A 15,422-nucleotide genomic window follows, 5' to 3' on the forward strand; every position below is an offset into this window, starting at 1 on the left:
TATATATATATATGTAGAATAAAATCTAATTGACTACAAGGCTACAAAGATTTATAATCAATTAAAATATTAAGAAAATAGAATAAAAATTTTTAAATTAGATTCAAATGATGTTGTAATATAAATAATAATTTTTAAATCTTGTTCAAACTCTTATTGTCTTATGGCAACATCTTAGGGTTGTTAAAAGGATTTTTTGTTCGTGAACAGCTCGTGTTCGGCTCCCTTTACAAAGTTACGAAAACGAGCCGAACACGAAAACACTTTTTGAGCTTGAAATATAAACAAGCTAAGTATGGCTCGCCCGTGTTCGGCTCGTTTACACCCCTAGTTTGGTGGTAGCTATTGAATGGCGTTGATTCGACGGTGATTCTCAGGCTACATTTTTAAGGCAATGATGACCAGGTAATGTAGTATTGACGATAACAATGGAATAAAGTGTTGGTCGGACAACAACAGTTTTTTTATGATGATTATTAGTATATATTAACAGGGATTTGACCTCAGTCAACATAAAATCCATTTGTGTGGATTGAAAGCTTTTATATAAGTTTTTGATATGATGGTCTGATTATTTTGGCAAAATTGCAAATACTTCACTAGGGGGTTTAGAATGACTCCTCGTGATCATTTGGTTCTTTCCTAATAATTGAATGTCTTAAAAATATTGGAATTGGGATATTTTAGATGCTTTAAATTCATCTCGTTGAAATGTAAATATTGACTATAAATTTGTTGAACATGGAGTTCCAATGGACCAAAGTCCAAGTTGAAGCTTTTAATTCAAATACTACTTTGACTTCTATACTCTCTCAAATTCTAAACTTGTTCAAATGGATATTCTTGTGATATAAATTACCTCTTAATTTTACCTATTAAAATATTTGAATAAAAAAAAAGGAAAAAACCTATTCTAGAATTAGATGAAATGAGATTGCAATCTATTAAAGACTAAGCTATTTTGCGTATAAGCATATATTAGTTCTTTGAGTGTTGAAAATATATGCTTTGATCCCAATTTTCATTATGGTTGTAGTCAATTGAGGGGTTATTATATCATACCCCTCGTTTCTATTTAATGTCCAACCTCTCTCTTTATTATAGATGGAGATAATCTTAAGCCGTAACTTCATATTTTGTGGCCACTTTCTACTACTAATCAACTACCTTTACTAGATTCTCTCAATATACAACCAAGTATCATGATATTTTAGTTTAAACATACGTATTTGCTAATGAAATAAGTAGAGATTTTTCTTGACTTCTAACCTACACGGGGATTGATGGGTCATTAGCCATAGTAAGCTCTATAATTCATTTCATTAACAAGTAATATGCTTAATTTATAGCCACAATATTATTAGAGTGCATATATTGCTTTAATTTTTCATGATAATGTTTCTGGCCGTTCATTTTAAAGAAATTTGCATACATTTACATATCTTACGCCTAAAGATTGACATTCATGTTTGTAACACTTCAGTGCTTCAGGTTTATAAACCTTTAATTGAACCCTCTATGATTCATTTGTAATATCTCCATCCCATAACAAGAAAGCTTCACCCAGTTCTTTTGTATTTACATATCTAACACCTCCACTATATTTCTTATATTTATACCACCAAAATATTTTGTCACATAAAAATATATCTCTATTTTAATTCCTTTAAAAAAAGTAAAATACACCATTCATGCATAAAAAGGATTGCATGTATTAAAATTGAAGCTTAAGGGTTAAGACATATAAATACATAAGAATTGTTTCGTATGTATATAAATCATCTTAAACAATAAACAAGCAAAAAACCCACAATTTTTTTTTTCTGAACAAATTTAATTCATTTTTCTAGTTAATAATAAAAAATTATTCTAATTTTAAATTTATTTTTTTTATTATTTTCATTAAATTAATTTATATTTTTTAGTTATAAATTATATTAAGTTTTAAATCATATTGAGCATTAATTGAATATCTTAACAAATTTGTTCATGAGGTTTAAATAAAATTTATTTTATTTGGTTTTTCTAATTAGTTTTTTACTTTCGTTGTTTATGATATAATAATAACTGAATTTTAAATTAATTTTTAATCAACTTTTATTTAAAATAAATTATATTTTAAGTTATAATTTATAGTTAGCTTTTAAATCACCTTTAATTAATGTTTTAAAATATTAATAAGAGAATTAATTTATAATTCTTATATAATTTAAAATTTTTTATTATTAAATAATATTATTAATAAAAAAGTGTAAATTATGCATTTAAATAAATATAAAGTCATAAGTATATTAGGTTTAGAAAATATTAGAATTTCAATGTTAGAATAATTAATAAAAATGATTATAGTAATAATAAAAAAATGATTATACAATCATTTCAAGTATTATACAAATTTTTATATTTTTTTAACAGATTTTTTTTATCAATTTTGCATTAAAAATAAAAAAAATTATTAATATTAATCTCAACTCTGAATAAAAGGAGTAAATATTACTTCTAAAACCATTATTTTGTACTCCCATTAAAAAAATTTTAGCACCACCTTAATTACGCACATGCATGAAAAAAATGTCTCTTACTTTTTATTAGTAATATTTTTTATGTAGCATTAAGGATTTAAGTGATATGCATTTAAATACGAAAATTTGTGTTATATGCATAAAGATAATTGTCAAATGAATCACCTTAATTTTTATGAGTTATTTTATACTTTTTATTGATAAATATACAAATTTAATCCCCAATCTCTTTATTTCATATTAAAACATACAAGAATGGTGTAACATTTATATAATGTTCAATCCAACAATTACTAAATGTAAATTTCTCCTCTCCAATTGAAAACATAATTGGGGCAAAAACATTACGCGAACTCAACATATCAAACAGTAAACAAAAATTTCAATTGAAATGTTAGCTTTAACAATAAAGATAATTATACGAAAATTACTTCCAATGAAAAAAAGCCTCATTTCAGTTTAATCTATTCCATATTATTATACAACAAAAAAAGCTTACGAAACTTTAGTGCGGATTTAAAGATTTATTTACCTGTCAAGTAAAATACATTCGGGCTATAATTATAAAAGAGATGCAATAAAAAAATCTGTTACTGATTCCAACATTTCAATCATTCGGTCATCAAAACCATGCATAACAAGCCTTTGATTCTAACTGCATTTCAGACAATAGACAATAAGAGAACTCAACATATAACAAGTTTTTCCTTTCTAAAACTTCAATATTCACTTAATCCAGCCAACCGAAAAATAAAAACGGCTAAAGAAGCCTTTTGCGAACAAAAACTTTAAATTTCCTAAAATAACCGAAATTTGTAAAATGAATTCTAGTCTCTATTCCGTGAATAAGATGGCAATGGTGCACCTTCCTGGGGCCGGAGAATAACAAGTAAACCAAACATTCCAAGCAATGGAAGGAACAGAAGCCACTTCAGTAATTTGTAGTAATGCATGTGGAAGGTAAGAGAGAACTCGTCCGAAAAATAAATGCCGTTCCTATCAACCATCTCTACCAGCACAGTTCCCGTGGTTCGAACCGGCACCGTCGGCAGCTTAATCTGCTGCTTTCCTGGTTCGTTGTATACTTGGTTAAGAACAATTCTTCTCTCACCTTGATAGTTTCCAGGCACTAACAAATTTATCTGCATGTTTGTCATGCAAGAAGAGAAAGGCCTTAATGTTCCTGAATAATAAATACATGGAATATTTACATGCATACCACTCAATTCCTATGTAAATACATATCTGATAACATATACCCCACCTGGTGTATTTCACAATCTAAAAGCCAAAATAATGGTATTTTTTGTGCTATGAAAGCTTTTGGTGGTATAAATGGAACAAGTAAATTTTAGGTGTTAGATATTTAAATACATAGGAATTAAGGGTAATGTATCTAAATGCCTCTAAATATATTGGATTGAAGGAAACGTGACAAGAAACTTACTGTGACGTTATAGGGTCCCTGAAACCCAGATGGAACCCTGTATTTATCGATTATCTCAAACTCAACCCAAAAATGTTTTCCCTCTTCATCGCGAAAACTTCTGGAAGCATGTGATGCGTAGATTCCTTCGCGGTTGTAGCGAATTCCTGGATTGTTTCTTCCTTGGTTGGATGATCTCCATCCCTGGAAGAATATACCAATGCATTTAACGACAGGACAAATAAATCAACGCTAACACAGTCTATCCAAGGAGAGATGTCAAATCAAAAATTATATTCATGTTTGATTCAAGGATTTTAATTTCAATGAGTCATTAAGCATTATAATCTACGGTAGAATGACATAATCAGGAAGGCCTATGAAGAACAATGGAAGTTAATCCATCTACCTTTAGAGGATGGTGTGGTGATGTGGTAGAAAAGCAAAAAACATTGCCATTCATTGTAGAAACAATAAGGTCCAGATCATCTCCACCATCAACATTATCTGCCAAGACCATGCTATACCTGAAATTAATGGAAGGTTAGTAGCAAGGATATGAAATTCAAGCTTTGACAAGCAATTAGGGAACGGGTGAAAGATAATATAAGCTTACACTGTCTCCCCAATGTCCACAACATCAGCGCAAGCAGATGATCCATCAATTAAGTAAAGATAACCATCAAATGAAGGAGTAACTAGAGTTAACCCCTTCTTATTTTCACCATGTTTGCTTAGGTCAACTAGAAGAACTCGATTCATCACCCTACCGCCGGTTCTATAAGGGAAGGGGCGGACAAATGAACCATCTCTCCCACTGAGGACATATATGTTTCCAGATACTGTCGGTATCACCACATCAGTGTGACCATCACCATCAACATCACCAATAGTAGGGCCCTGATTATTAATAGCATGGCAAATAGACCTTTAAATTGATTGATGGAAACAAGCATGATGAAATAACATGCTGCTAAAATACTCGAAGCTTAATTGGGATCTCTTCTATTTTTCATTTTTTGCTTTCGCTTTTATTTTAAAAACATATTCGTTTAGTTCATTTTTTTTGCATATTTTTAATTTTTTTTCAAAAACAAATTAGTTTCTTATTAAAAATATTCAAAATATCTAATAATTACTCTGAGTGTTTTTAAAAATAGCAAAACATATTATAACATACCAAACATATTTAATTTCAAGTATAAACATATGCAAGACAATATAAAAAAAATTTGAAAGTGATGCCAAACAGACAGCTCCAAGCCTTTGAACCTTCGCCGCATCCAAATAAAATGGGTTGATAAAAGAAACTGTCTAAAGATATGCAGCGAGGCTGCTGAATGAGTGACTCTGGGGGTTAGGCGAGACCCTTTGATTCAGTCCAAGTTGAGGGAGGGTTGGTCGACCCTATCTAAGCCTAGGGTTGCCGCCAAATTGGAGTGGGGCCCGCTCCTAATATTAATAGGTTTATTTAAGTATTTCTTTGATGTTTAGGGTTTAGTTTTTGATTGATTTGAGTTTACAGAGCCGTCGACTCCTTTTTTTTTCAAGGGCTTATATCCTAGGATTTCAAGTGGTGCTTTGACTATACCTTGATCTCCAGGTGATGTTTATCCTTCTTATACCTTTCACCCATCCTTTCCTGAATCGTTCCCACATCCCATTAATTTTTTGCCTGCTCCCGCCTCCTAAAAAACAAGAAACTTATTTTTCTCAGCATCCAACTTATTGCGGACAACTTATTGCGGCCACCCAGGAACAACAACTTTTTTGTTGTAATCCCCTTCCTCATTGTTGTCACCCATAACAACCTCTCGGCGGAAGTACATGCTTGTCATTCCAACACCCTGAACCTCCAGCCCCACGACAGTTCTGGCCCGCATCCTTGCTACCAGTGCCTCGGACAGCACACGCGTAGCTGGTCCTGCTGCTTGCTTGCTGTCCAAACTCATAAAAACAACTGTCTCGTTGTATCCAGCTTGTTGGTCGTCTACTTGCCACCACTCAAAAGGTCCAAACCCTAATTCCACCATATTCCCTAATATTTCTCATTATTATTTATTTTCAGTTTGTTGTATTTTTAAATCCCAACTTCTATTAAATTACTTGTTGTTGTGTTGTGTTTCTTCTCATCTTATTTCCATATTGATTTCAGTATCACTTGATATTAGAGCTAACCCACCCTAATTCCATCCTAAGATGACCTAAACCCACTAAACCATACCCAAATCTTGACCTAAGCCAAATTATCCCTTGATGATTATGAAAATCAGCAACCCTAATTATTTTTGTACCCTAAATCAGTCCTATACGCCCTTTTTCACCTCTCAAACCTAAACCCTAGCCGTGCCACTTAGAAGAGCGATAACTTACAATGGAAGAGATGTAGTAGAAAATTCACCGATTTCAACAAAAACTTACTGAAATTGAGTAAGAGATCCATGGAGAGATCACCATCGATTGTGATAGTGAGATTTGAATTAGGAGAGGGAGGAAATTTTAAATCCCATCCCTACGAATGATTCCAACAAAGAGGAGAAAGGCTACGGTGCTTTAGGAGTCAGTATCAGAGGAGGTCGAGAGATAGAGTGACTTTTGGAGGAAATGGAACATGGGGGTGAAAGTAGACTTACCGAATTTCAATGGGAAAATGAATTTGGATAAATTCATTCATTGATTGCAGACTATTGAAGCAATTTTTGAGTATAAGGATAACCTGCTGATAGATGGGTAAACTTGCTGCCATAAAGCTGAAGAAAATCGTCTCTTTGTGGTAGGAAAATCAAAAGAGAATGAGATAGAGAGAAGATAGGAACAATATCATACTTGAGAAAGAGAAGGAAATGCAGAGAAAGTATCTACCTCCACACTACCTCTTGGATATGTTTTTGAGGATACATCACTTATATCAGAGGTGTTCTTAGTAGAGGAATTCATAAAGAAGTTTGAACAGCTCATGCTGAAATGTGAGTTCAGGGAGCCAGAGTAGAAGACCATAGCCAGGTATTTAGGAGGTCTGAAGTCGGCCATCAACCATGTCGTTCAGCTGCAGTCCTGCTGGTCATTGAATGATGTTCAAGCATTGGCCCTGAAAGTGGAGAAATAGAAGTAGCAGATCGGGACCTCGCCTTCATTTAGATAGTCATCCATAGTGAGCCAGCAATATACCCGAGGAATGTATGAATTGTCCAGAAAAATGATAGTAGATCAGAGTGGGAAGAAGCTTGAGAGGAACAATACACCTAACACAATGCCCACAAGAAAGTGTATCAAATGTCATGGGTGATTGGACACATCATCTCTAGTTGCCCTACTACCAGAGTTGTTTCTTTCACTAAGCAGTGAGCAATAGAAAAAAGACTCCAGTGGTACTGGAGACAGAAGAAAATGTGGTAGAAGAATGTCAACTTCCAGCTGATGAGGGCGAGATGTTTGTGGTTTTATAAATCCTTCAAACTAAGACTATGAGAGAGCACAGTGACTTCACCACATCTTTTATATATGTTGCACAGTGATGAAAAAGGTGTGCTATCTTATCCTCGATGGAGGTAGTTGTAAGAAGTGATGTCCACATAATGGTGGATGAGTTGTGTCTCACTACTTAGAGACATTACTAGCCATATTTTTTGACTTGGTTGAAGGGGAACAAGGTTAGCATTGACAGGAGATGCCTCGTAGTATTTTAATTACAATCGGTTGCAAGACCATGTGTAGTATGATGTTGTATCATGGATGCCTATCAAATTCTGTTGGGGGAACCGTAACAGTTTGATCACAAAACTCAACCTGACAAAAAGAGCATAAATCTACCTTTTGCAAAGTTCAGAGTTATAGATGCTCATAAGAGTGTAAACGAGTAGAACACGAACGAGCCCAGACATAGCTCTTGTTCGGCTCATTAAAAAATATCATTGTTCATGTTCAGCTTGTTTATATTTATATTTTGAACACAAACAGTGTGTTTGTGTTCAACTCATTTTCTTAGCAAGCCGAACAAGAGTTGTTCACGAACAAAGAGTCGTTTTGAAAACCCTAATCACACAGTCATAGGATGTTAAGGGTTGGAATAAGATTTAAATCTTTGTTTATATTAAAACATCATTTAAATATAATTTAATATATTTTTATTTTTTTAATTAATAAATTTAATTGATTATAAACCATTTTAGCCTTGTAGTCAATTAATTTTTTTAAAATGATTACTCATCAATATATATATATATATATAATTGATGAGTAGTATTTTGAGCCAAATTAGGTCGAACATGAATGAAAAAATATTTGTTCGTGTTCGGCTCGTTCATGTATCAAACACAAAAAAGTGTTTGTGTTCGGCTCGTAAACTTAGTGAACAAATCGAGTCTCGAGCTTCTTAACGAGTCGAGCATGAGTTGTTTGTGAATGAGTCGTTTTGACAGTCCTAGATGCTCATGCCATGAGAAAGGCACTGATGGGATCAGTTTTGGTGATGTTAAAAGTGATACTATGTAAATTTACGTGATTTCTCTATTTTAAATACCATATTTTCTTTCCCATTTATTATGATTTTACGCATATGAATGGTTTCTTGGTGGTAATTTGCAGGTAACAGGAGTTGACGACGTGATGTAGAGCCAAAACTCAAAGCAGGTAAGAATGTTATGTTGGCATAATAATGTCATTCTACGACGTAATTAGACTATTCTTATTGTTGGTCCTACATAATTACACCAGGCCTAAGCTAGTTACGTCGACCAACAACGTAATTACGCCAGTCATGAGCATAGCAACATCGTAGCCCGACCATGATTAATTTGGCATCTTTTTGCGTGTCGAATTTGGCAAGTTACATATAAGGAGATGCTTTGGGTGCCCTAAAGGGGGTGTGCAAACTTAGAGCTGATTCTTTTGGCAGAAATTGAGTTTAACTTTAAACCCTAGGGTTCTCTTCTTTCCTCCTTTGGAGAGGGAGCTTCTACTGTACTTTTTGCTTCGAATTTTGGGAGTTTTGCGTGTGAGAGAGATTAAGCGTCATTGTGTGAGGGAGATTGTGGAGTGAATTTCATTATATGGTGAGAAATTAGAGCATTATGGAGAGAACTTGGTTTTGTTGTAAGTTGGTAATTTCCTGCACTTATTTCTTCAATATTTTCAATGATAACTTTTCTATTTTTCTACTTAATGGCTCGTAGTCAAATCTGATTTATGCTCCTTTGATTCTTTTCTCATAAATATTTTTCTTGTCTTTAAATTTCATATTTTGATGTTTTAACTTTCCGGTCTTAATTTACTTCAAATCTGTGAACAGATAGTAATATTAAAATTCTCTGTGACCTTGGACTTCTAACCATCGCCTAGAAAAACAAGTGGAACACACAATAGCCTAGTAGAATAGACATATTGCCATTAGAAAATTGCAACCTAGATAAATCTAAGGAATCTAAAGAAAGTTGTATAATTAAGTCCCTCTTAACAATAATATGATTTCAACTTTTCTTATAACCTAAATAAAGGCTAAGAAAGATTGTCCCTGGTTGTTTGCTATAACTTAAGGAAACTCATTGAGAAAACATAAAAAGAATATATCGCTGTCACAAGAGCACGAGCCCCATCACCTCTGAAGGACTCAAAGTTGTTTCATGCATTTCTGTTACAGCTATTTTTGTTTACTAATATTTATGATTACTGCTCTTTTAGAACTATTAGGATTTTCATTCGTCATCACTTCAAACTAAATTCAGTGGTTCAATAAATTAGAAGTTCCACTGTTAGAAATATTTTAACAACTATCCTTTTGGGATCGATACACCAACTCTTTATTTGTATATTACTTGATCGACAAGTATACTTACAAGATTGACCAGTTACTTCACAATAATTTCAGACATCAAATTTTTAGCAACTTGCCCAGAATATAAGTTAAAATTTTCTGACTTTAGGAGAATTTTAGTTAAAACACTTAGCATTTATGTTTAAACAATATACTATTTTCATATTTATTTGGGTTTGTTATAATTCTGTTCAATTCTTGTTTTCGAAAATTACAAAATTTAAAAAAAAAAAATTACAAACTTTTAACTTTTCTTATGACCTTGACATAGGCTAGGAAGAATTGTCCTTGGTTATCAAATATTACGTAGGGGAACTCGTAAGAAAAACATAGAAAGAACACTATACCGGTGTCACAGGAGCATGTGTCTCATCACTTCTAAATGACTCAAAGTTGTTCCTTATCTTTTCTGCTACTTTCATTTTTGTTTACTACTATTTTTGTTTTCTCTTAGGACTGTTAGGATTTTTCGTCGTCACTTTAATTAACTCAAATTAGATTCAGCATTTTAGTAAACTAAAACCTCCCAAGTTAGAAATACTTTGATAACAATCCTCATGGGATCGATAGACTCTTACCCCGTATATTATTCGATCGGCATATATACTTACGTAGTTGGTTGACAATTTCGCAGTAATTTCAAGGATCAAAGAGCCGATATCATACACAGAGCAGTTAATACAGAGAAAATTTAATTTACCAACAGAGCTGCCAACGTTAGAGAAGATTCAACCTATCTTCACTTCATATATGAAGGAGTCAACTAGCTATTTTGGCAGACTGCAGAATAGCTTGGCATGAAGTTCCAGTTCAATTCAACAATATAACCACAGATGGTTGGATAGATAGAAATGGAAACTCGCATTTCAGGAAACCTTCTTAAGTGGTTTGTGGGGAAATTCATCTACAAGTGGGATCCAAATGTTTTCTAGAGACATAGTGGAAGGCCATCCAGTCCCGGTAGATTACGGTAACTCCCCCACTTTCAATGTAACCGACCTAATGTCCTATCATGAGTCAAAAAGCTTCAACAAATGAGGTTGAAGTCCCACAAACCCCGTAAATTAATACGGTAGTCGGACAAGACCCCAGAACAGTTCGATCAGTATTCAGGGAGAGTTGATCGGACCTCTTTAGGCCTAAATTTTTTGCCCAATTGGAGTGGGGCTCACTCTTAATAGTAGTAGGCCTATTTAAGTGTTAGTTCGATGTTTAGGGTTTCATTTTTTATTATTTTGAGTCTGTAGAGTCGTTAAATCCTCGTTTCCCTTCTCTAGGGTTGTATCCTAGAGTTTCAAGTGGTACTCCAGTTGTAGCATGGTCTCTATGCAGTGTTTTTCCTTCCTATATCTTTCCCCATATTTTCCCGCATTGCTCTCACATCCCCTTCATTGTTTGCCTACTGCAGACACACATAAAACATGAAACTTACTGTATTTTGCGTCCAACCTGCCGCCGCCGCCCAGGGACAACTGTCTTGCTGTCCCCCTTTTCCTCCTTGCAACCGCCACCTAGAACAACTTCTTACGATTGCACCTGCTTGCCCCCTTGCTGCCGCCATCCTGAACCATCAACCCCACGACTATTCTAGCCCACATCCTTCCTATTGCTGCCTAGGACAGCCCTCCCGCTGTTGTTCTTGTTGCTTGCTTATTGTTAGGACTCCTAGAAACAGTTGTCTTGCTATTTCCGGGTTGATAGCCACCTCCTTGCCACCGCCCGAAGGTCCACCCTTATCTGACACAACCACCATCCTATTCCCTAGTATTTTCCATTATCATGTGCTTTCAGTTTGACGTATTTTCAATTTCTGGCTTCTATAAAATTACTAGTGGTTTTGTTTCTCCTCAACTTATTTCCCTAACGATTCTGGTATCAGTAAGTGATGCAAAAACAGAGCAGAAGGCAGAAAACCAGGCAAAAGAAGTATTCAAGCCCATGTGCATAAATTGGAGGGACAAGGTTGATGAACTATGTTAAAAATTGCATATTATTAAGTTGGTAGAGTTCCCTTAAAAATACTATTCATCACACTGAGCACCCCGGTTAATACATTGTAGAAGTAATGTTCTTATTGCAGAGAAGCTCATCAACCTTAAAGGCTTATTCAGTTTAATATAAATCTCTTAGATTTTAGGATTGTTATGTTAGATTTTAGAATTTGATTGGGTTAACTTAGGAAATCTTTGATTGGTTTATTCCGCATCTTATTTATGTTTTTCTTTCTTTTTCAGAATTTTTTCATTTTCTAATTTAGGTGCCATATATTTGGTAAGTTTGTAAATAAAGGGGGATTGGTTTCCCTATATATATATATATTTTGTGTGTGTGTATGTGTATGTCCAATTTGTGTATAATGAATCAAGAAATTTCCTCCCCGAATAAATTCTACACGGTATTATAGTCTTAGATCAAACCCTAGCCTCTTTCTTCTACCAAAACCCTCCAACAACCACCAAACTTTTCTTCTAGACTTTTCCCTGTAGGTTCTCAAGCAGTCGCAAGAAACTCCTTCCCTGATTTTGCACCGAATCTCCCTTCGTGTAGGAACAAATTACACCGAGCCTTCCATTTTGCATCTATCCACATGAAATAATTCTTTGTTGAGTGGTTCTGTCAGACCTCTTCCAACTGTAGTCCGACCTTTCTTAGCTTGTAGGCTTTCCGGAACTCAGTATCCCGGATCTCTATAGCTTGAAGGCTCGGAGCAGCGCCCTGAAAATGCCCTTCACGAATCTCTCCCTTTTGGAACTCTCAACTGCACCTTGCACGAGCAGAAGTAGTAGCGGTGGAGACAACAAGTAGACGAGGTAGCAGCAAGTAGAAGAGGCGGCAACAAGTAACCTAGCAGTAACAACAGCAGCAACGGCAGCAAGTCGTTGCAGTCAATTTCCGACCAACAACTAGAATCAGCCATAATATGCTTAGGAATGATGACAAAGTACAAGATGAAGACATCAAGTTCAACTCCAAAGGTGAATTTTGAATCAGAGAAGGGAGTCTATAGAGACGAATCCTGAACTTTTTAACTTTATCACAAATAATAAAATTAATGGCCATAACTATATTTCATGGTCTCAATCTGTGTTTATATAAATTTATGATAAATAAAAAGAGGAGCATCTCACAAGAGAGGGCACCGTTCTTGAGATCACTAAACCCAACTACCGTACATGGAAAAATCAATACCATATGATTATGTCTTGGTTAGTCAACTCAAAAACCTCTGAAGTGGGAGAGAATTTTATGCTATACAAAATTGCTAAGGTGACTGAAAGAGAAACATATTCTAACACAGAGAACACTTCAGAGTTGTTTGAGATCAAAATCAAGCTTCATGACCATAATCAATGAGAGCTAAGCATCATCCAATACTTCAACACTCTCAAAATATCAACTAGAAGTAGATATGTTTGAGATACATGTGTGAAAATGTCCAAAAGATGTGAAATTGAAATCTAGGGCTGTCAAAAAAGCTCATTGTTCACGAACAGTTCGTGTTCGATTCGCCAGAACGTTCGTATTTGATTCGTTCGATAAGCAAACGAGACGAACACGAACAATTTTTTTTCGTTCAATTTGTTAAACGAATCAAACACGAACAGTGATTCGTTCATTCGTGTTCGAACCGTTACTGTTTGAAATATAAAAAAAAAATTAAAATAAATTTATATAAAAAATTTATGATATTTTAAAAATAATTATATACTTAAAAAATTTGACATATTTTAAAAATTAAACCCTGCAAATTATAATGTACAATAAATTATTAATAATAATAATTTTATATACTATAATAGTAATATAAATATTATCTATTTATATAATATAAGGTATATAATTAATATAATATATTATATATTTTATTTATATATATTAATATATAAAAACAAATGAAAAAAGCCTTATTACCGTCACGGAAGCCCTAACCCGTGGTGTTCGCCCTTTCCTCTCTCAAAAGCACACCGCTCTTTCTCCTCTCTCGAAAAGCTTGGTTTTGGCAGCTCCGTCTTCTCTCAAAATCGCGAAAAGCTTCCTCGCGAGAACCCTCCTTCTCTGAAAATTGCAAAAAGCTTTTCTCGGCGACAACCCTCCTTGTCTCAAAATCACGAAAAGTTTTCTCTCGGTGAGAGGTTAGGGTTGATTGTTTGTGTTTGTTCTCTAATCTCTACTTCTATTTGTCTTCGATAAACTGTATTTGTCATTGGCGAGTCGGCGTTGGATCGATCACTCTCGGTATTCTTGCTTCGGCGCTTGGTTGTTCGATATTCTTGCTTGGTTGCTTGTAAGGCTACTGAGTCGTCTTTTTTGAGCAAATTTTCTGTAATATTTCATATTTTTCTTCAGGTTTGCCTCTTAAGTTAAATTTTTAGAATTTTTTTTAGGTTTTTGAGTGAAACCTAGGTTTTGAAATTTTTGGGAGTGAAATCCAGATATGTTTATCTTCATATTGACTGTAGATCTGTTTTTTTTTTTTTTGTGAGCACTGAGCTCTACTTGGGACCTTGGACTATTATGCATTTGTGTTGTGATGCATACAGGTTTAAGCATTACTTTCAAACAGGTTTCGGCATTTTTTTTTTATTCGAGTATTGTTGTGATTCAATTATTGCTTCTAGAAGAGTAGAACCTATACAAAATATTATTTCTTACTACATTTTTAAAAATCAGAGTAATATTTCTTACTATACATTGTTATGTTTATGAAGTTTTCGCAACAAGAGTTATATGTTGGCAAGAAGTTGCATTTATTTTTGGGTGAACGATCAAATACTTTATCAACCATATGAAAATTTCTACACTTAATGGCTTTAAGGGAGATTTCCCACTCTAATCAAGTAATGTGATTAGATGGAATTGAGGGTGCCTCTGAGTATGAGTTATGTTTTGATTTTTTTGGAGTTTAAGAAGCAAAGCAAAATGTTTAGAGTTGGCTCAGCATCTTCTTCGTTGTAGCATGGCAATAAAATCGGATGGGAAATAATATTAAAATTATTCTACTGTATCATATTTGCTATCATAAACAAAGAAATTTTATTAATAAATAGTAAGGTTCACAGGAAAGTTCATTAAAGTTTATTAAGAAGTATCAGATTTGGTAGTTCCGCACCTCCAAACACTTTTAATGATGTTTTTGATAGTCATTAATTGGCTGCTTGCTATGATCAGGATTCAGGATACATGAAGGAAAGGAGTAGCTTTGCTGACATGGCATATTCAATTGACATTTTGGTTCCTTTACAACCTCTGTTTCTTTTTTATATTTCATTTTTGGGGTTTTGGAGCTAATATTTGGTCTCATGGGCAGGCCCAGCGATGCAGAATACTCTTCCAGAGGTAATTTTATGAGAGGGCTGACATAGTGACATCCACTGAAATGTTTTTTTTCAGTTATTTTTTGGTGTTTACAGTGGATTTAATACTGAACTATGCCAACCAAGTTAATTTATTTCTTATGTAACTTATTTACTTTATAATACCTCTTTAGGCATCCTAACATTCTTGAGCTATTCTACAGTTGTGCGAGCGACTGCCAAGTCCCATGGGAGAATCCTCTGTTGACTGTAACTCCTTGCCCTTGATGGCTGCTGTTTCTTTCACCATTGGTGGTAAGAATTTTGATCTCACAGTAGAACAGGTAATCCCTTGTTTTCTGCTGTTAATA

At 34.1% G+C, this 15,422-nt stretch overlaps 1 protein-coding gene across 1 annotated transcript in view; it reads right to left on the minus strand.

The window, feature by feature from the left end:
* Positions 1–3,095: 3,095 nt before the first annotated feature.
* Positions 3,096–15,422, minus strand: part of LOC110036760 (protein DEFECTIVE IN EXINE FORMATION 1) — a 34,693-nt gene continuing 22,366 nt past the window's right edge. Inside the window, exons 10-13 of the mRNA XM_020741287.1 lie at positions 4,565–4,848; positions 4,358–4,475; positions 3,970–4,152; positions 3,096–3,664 (exon numbers count right to left, since the gene is read on the minus strand). Of these exons, the coding sequence (XP_020596946.1) occupies positions 3,350–3,664; positions 3,970–4,152; positions 4,358–4,475; positions 4,565–4,848 (900 nt within the window). The 3' untranslated portion in view covers positions 3,096–3,349. The remainder of the gene's footprint in view (positions 3,665–3,969; positions 4,153–4,357; positions 4,476–4,564; positions 4,849–15,422) is intronic.

The sequence above is a fragment of the Phalaenopsis equestris genome, unplaced genomic scaffold (genome assembly GCF_001263595.1).
Source record: "Phalaenopsis equestris unplaced genomic scaffold, ASM126359v1 Scaffold210567, whole genome shotgun sequence".
Lineage (NCBI taxonomy): Eukaryota > Viridiplantae > Streptophyta > Magnoliopsida > Asparagales > Orchidaceae > Phalaenopsis > Phalaenopsis equestris.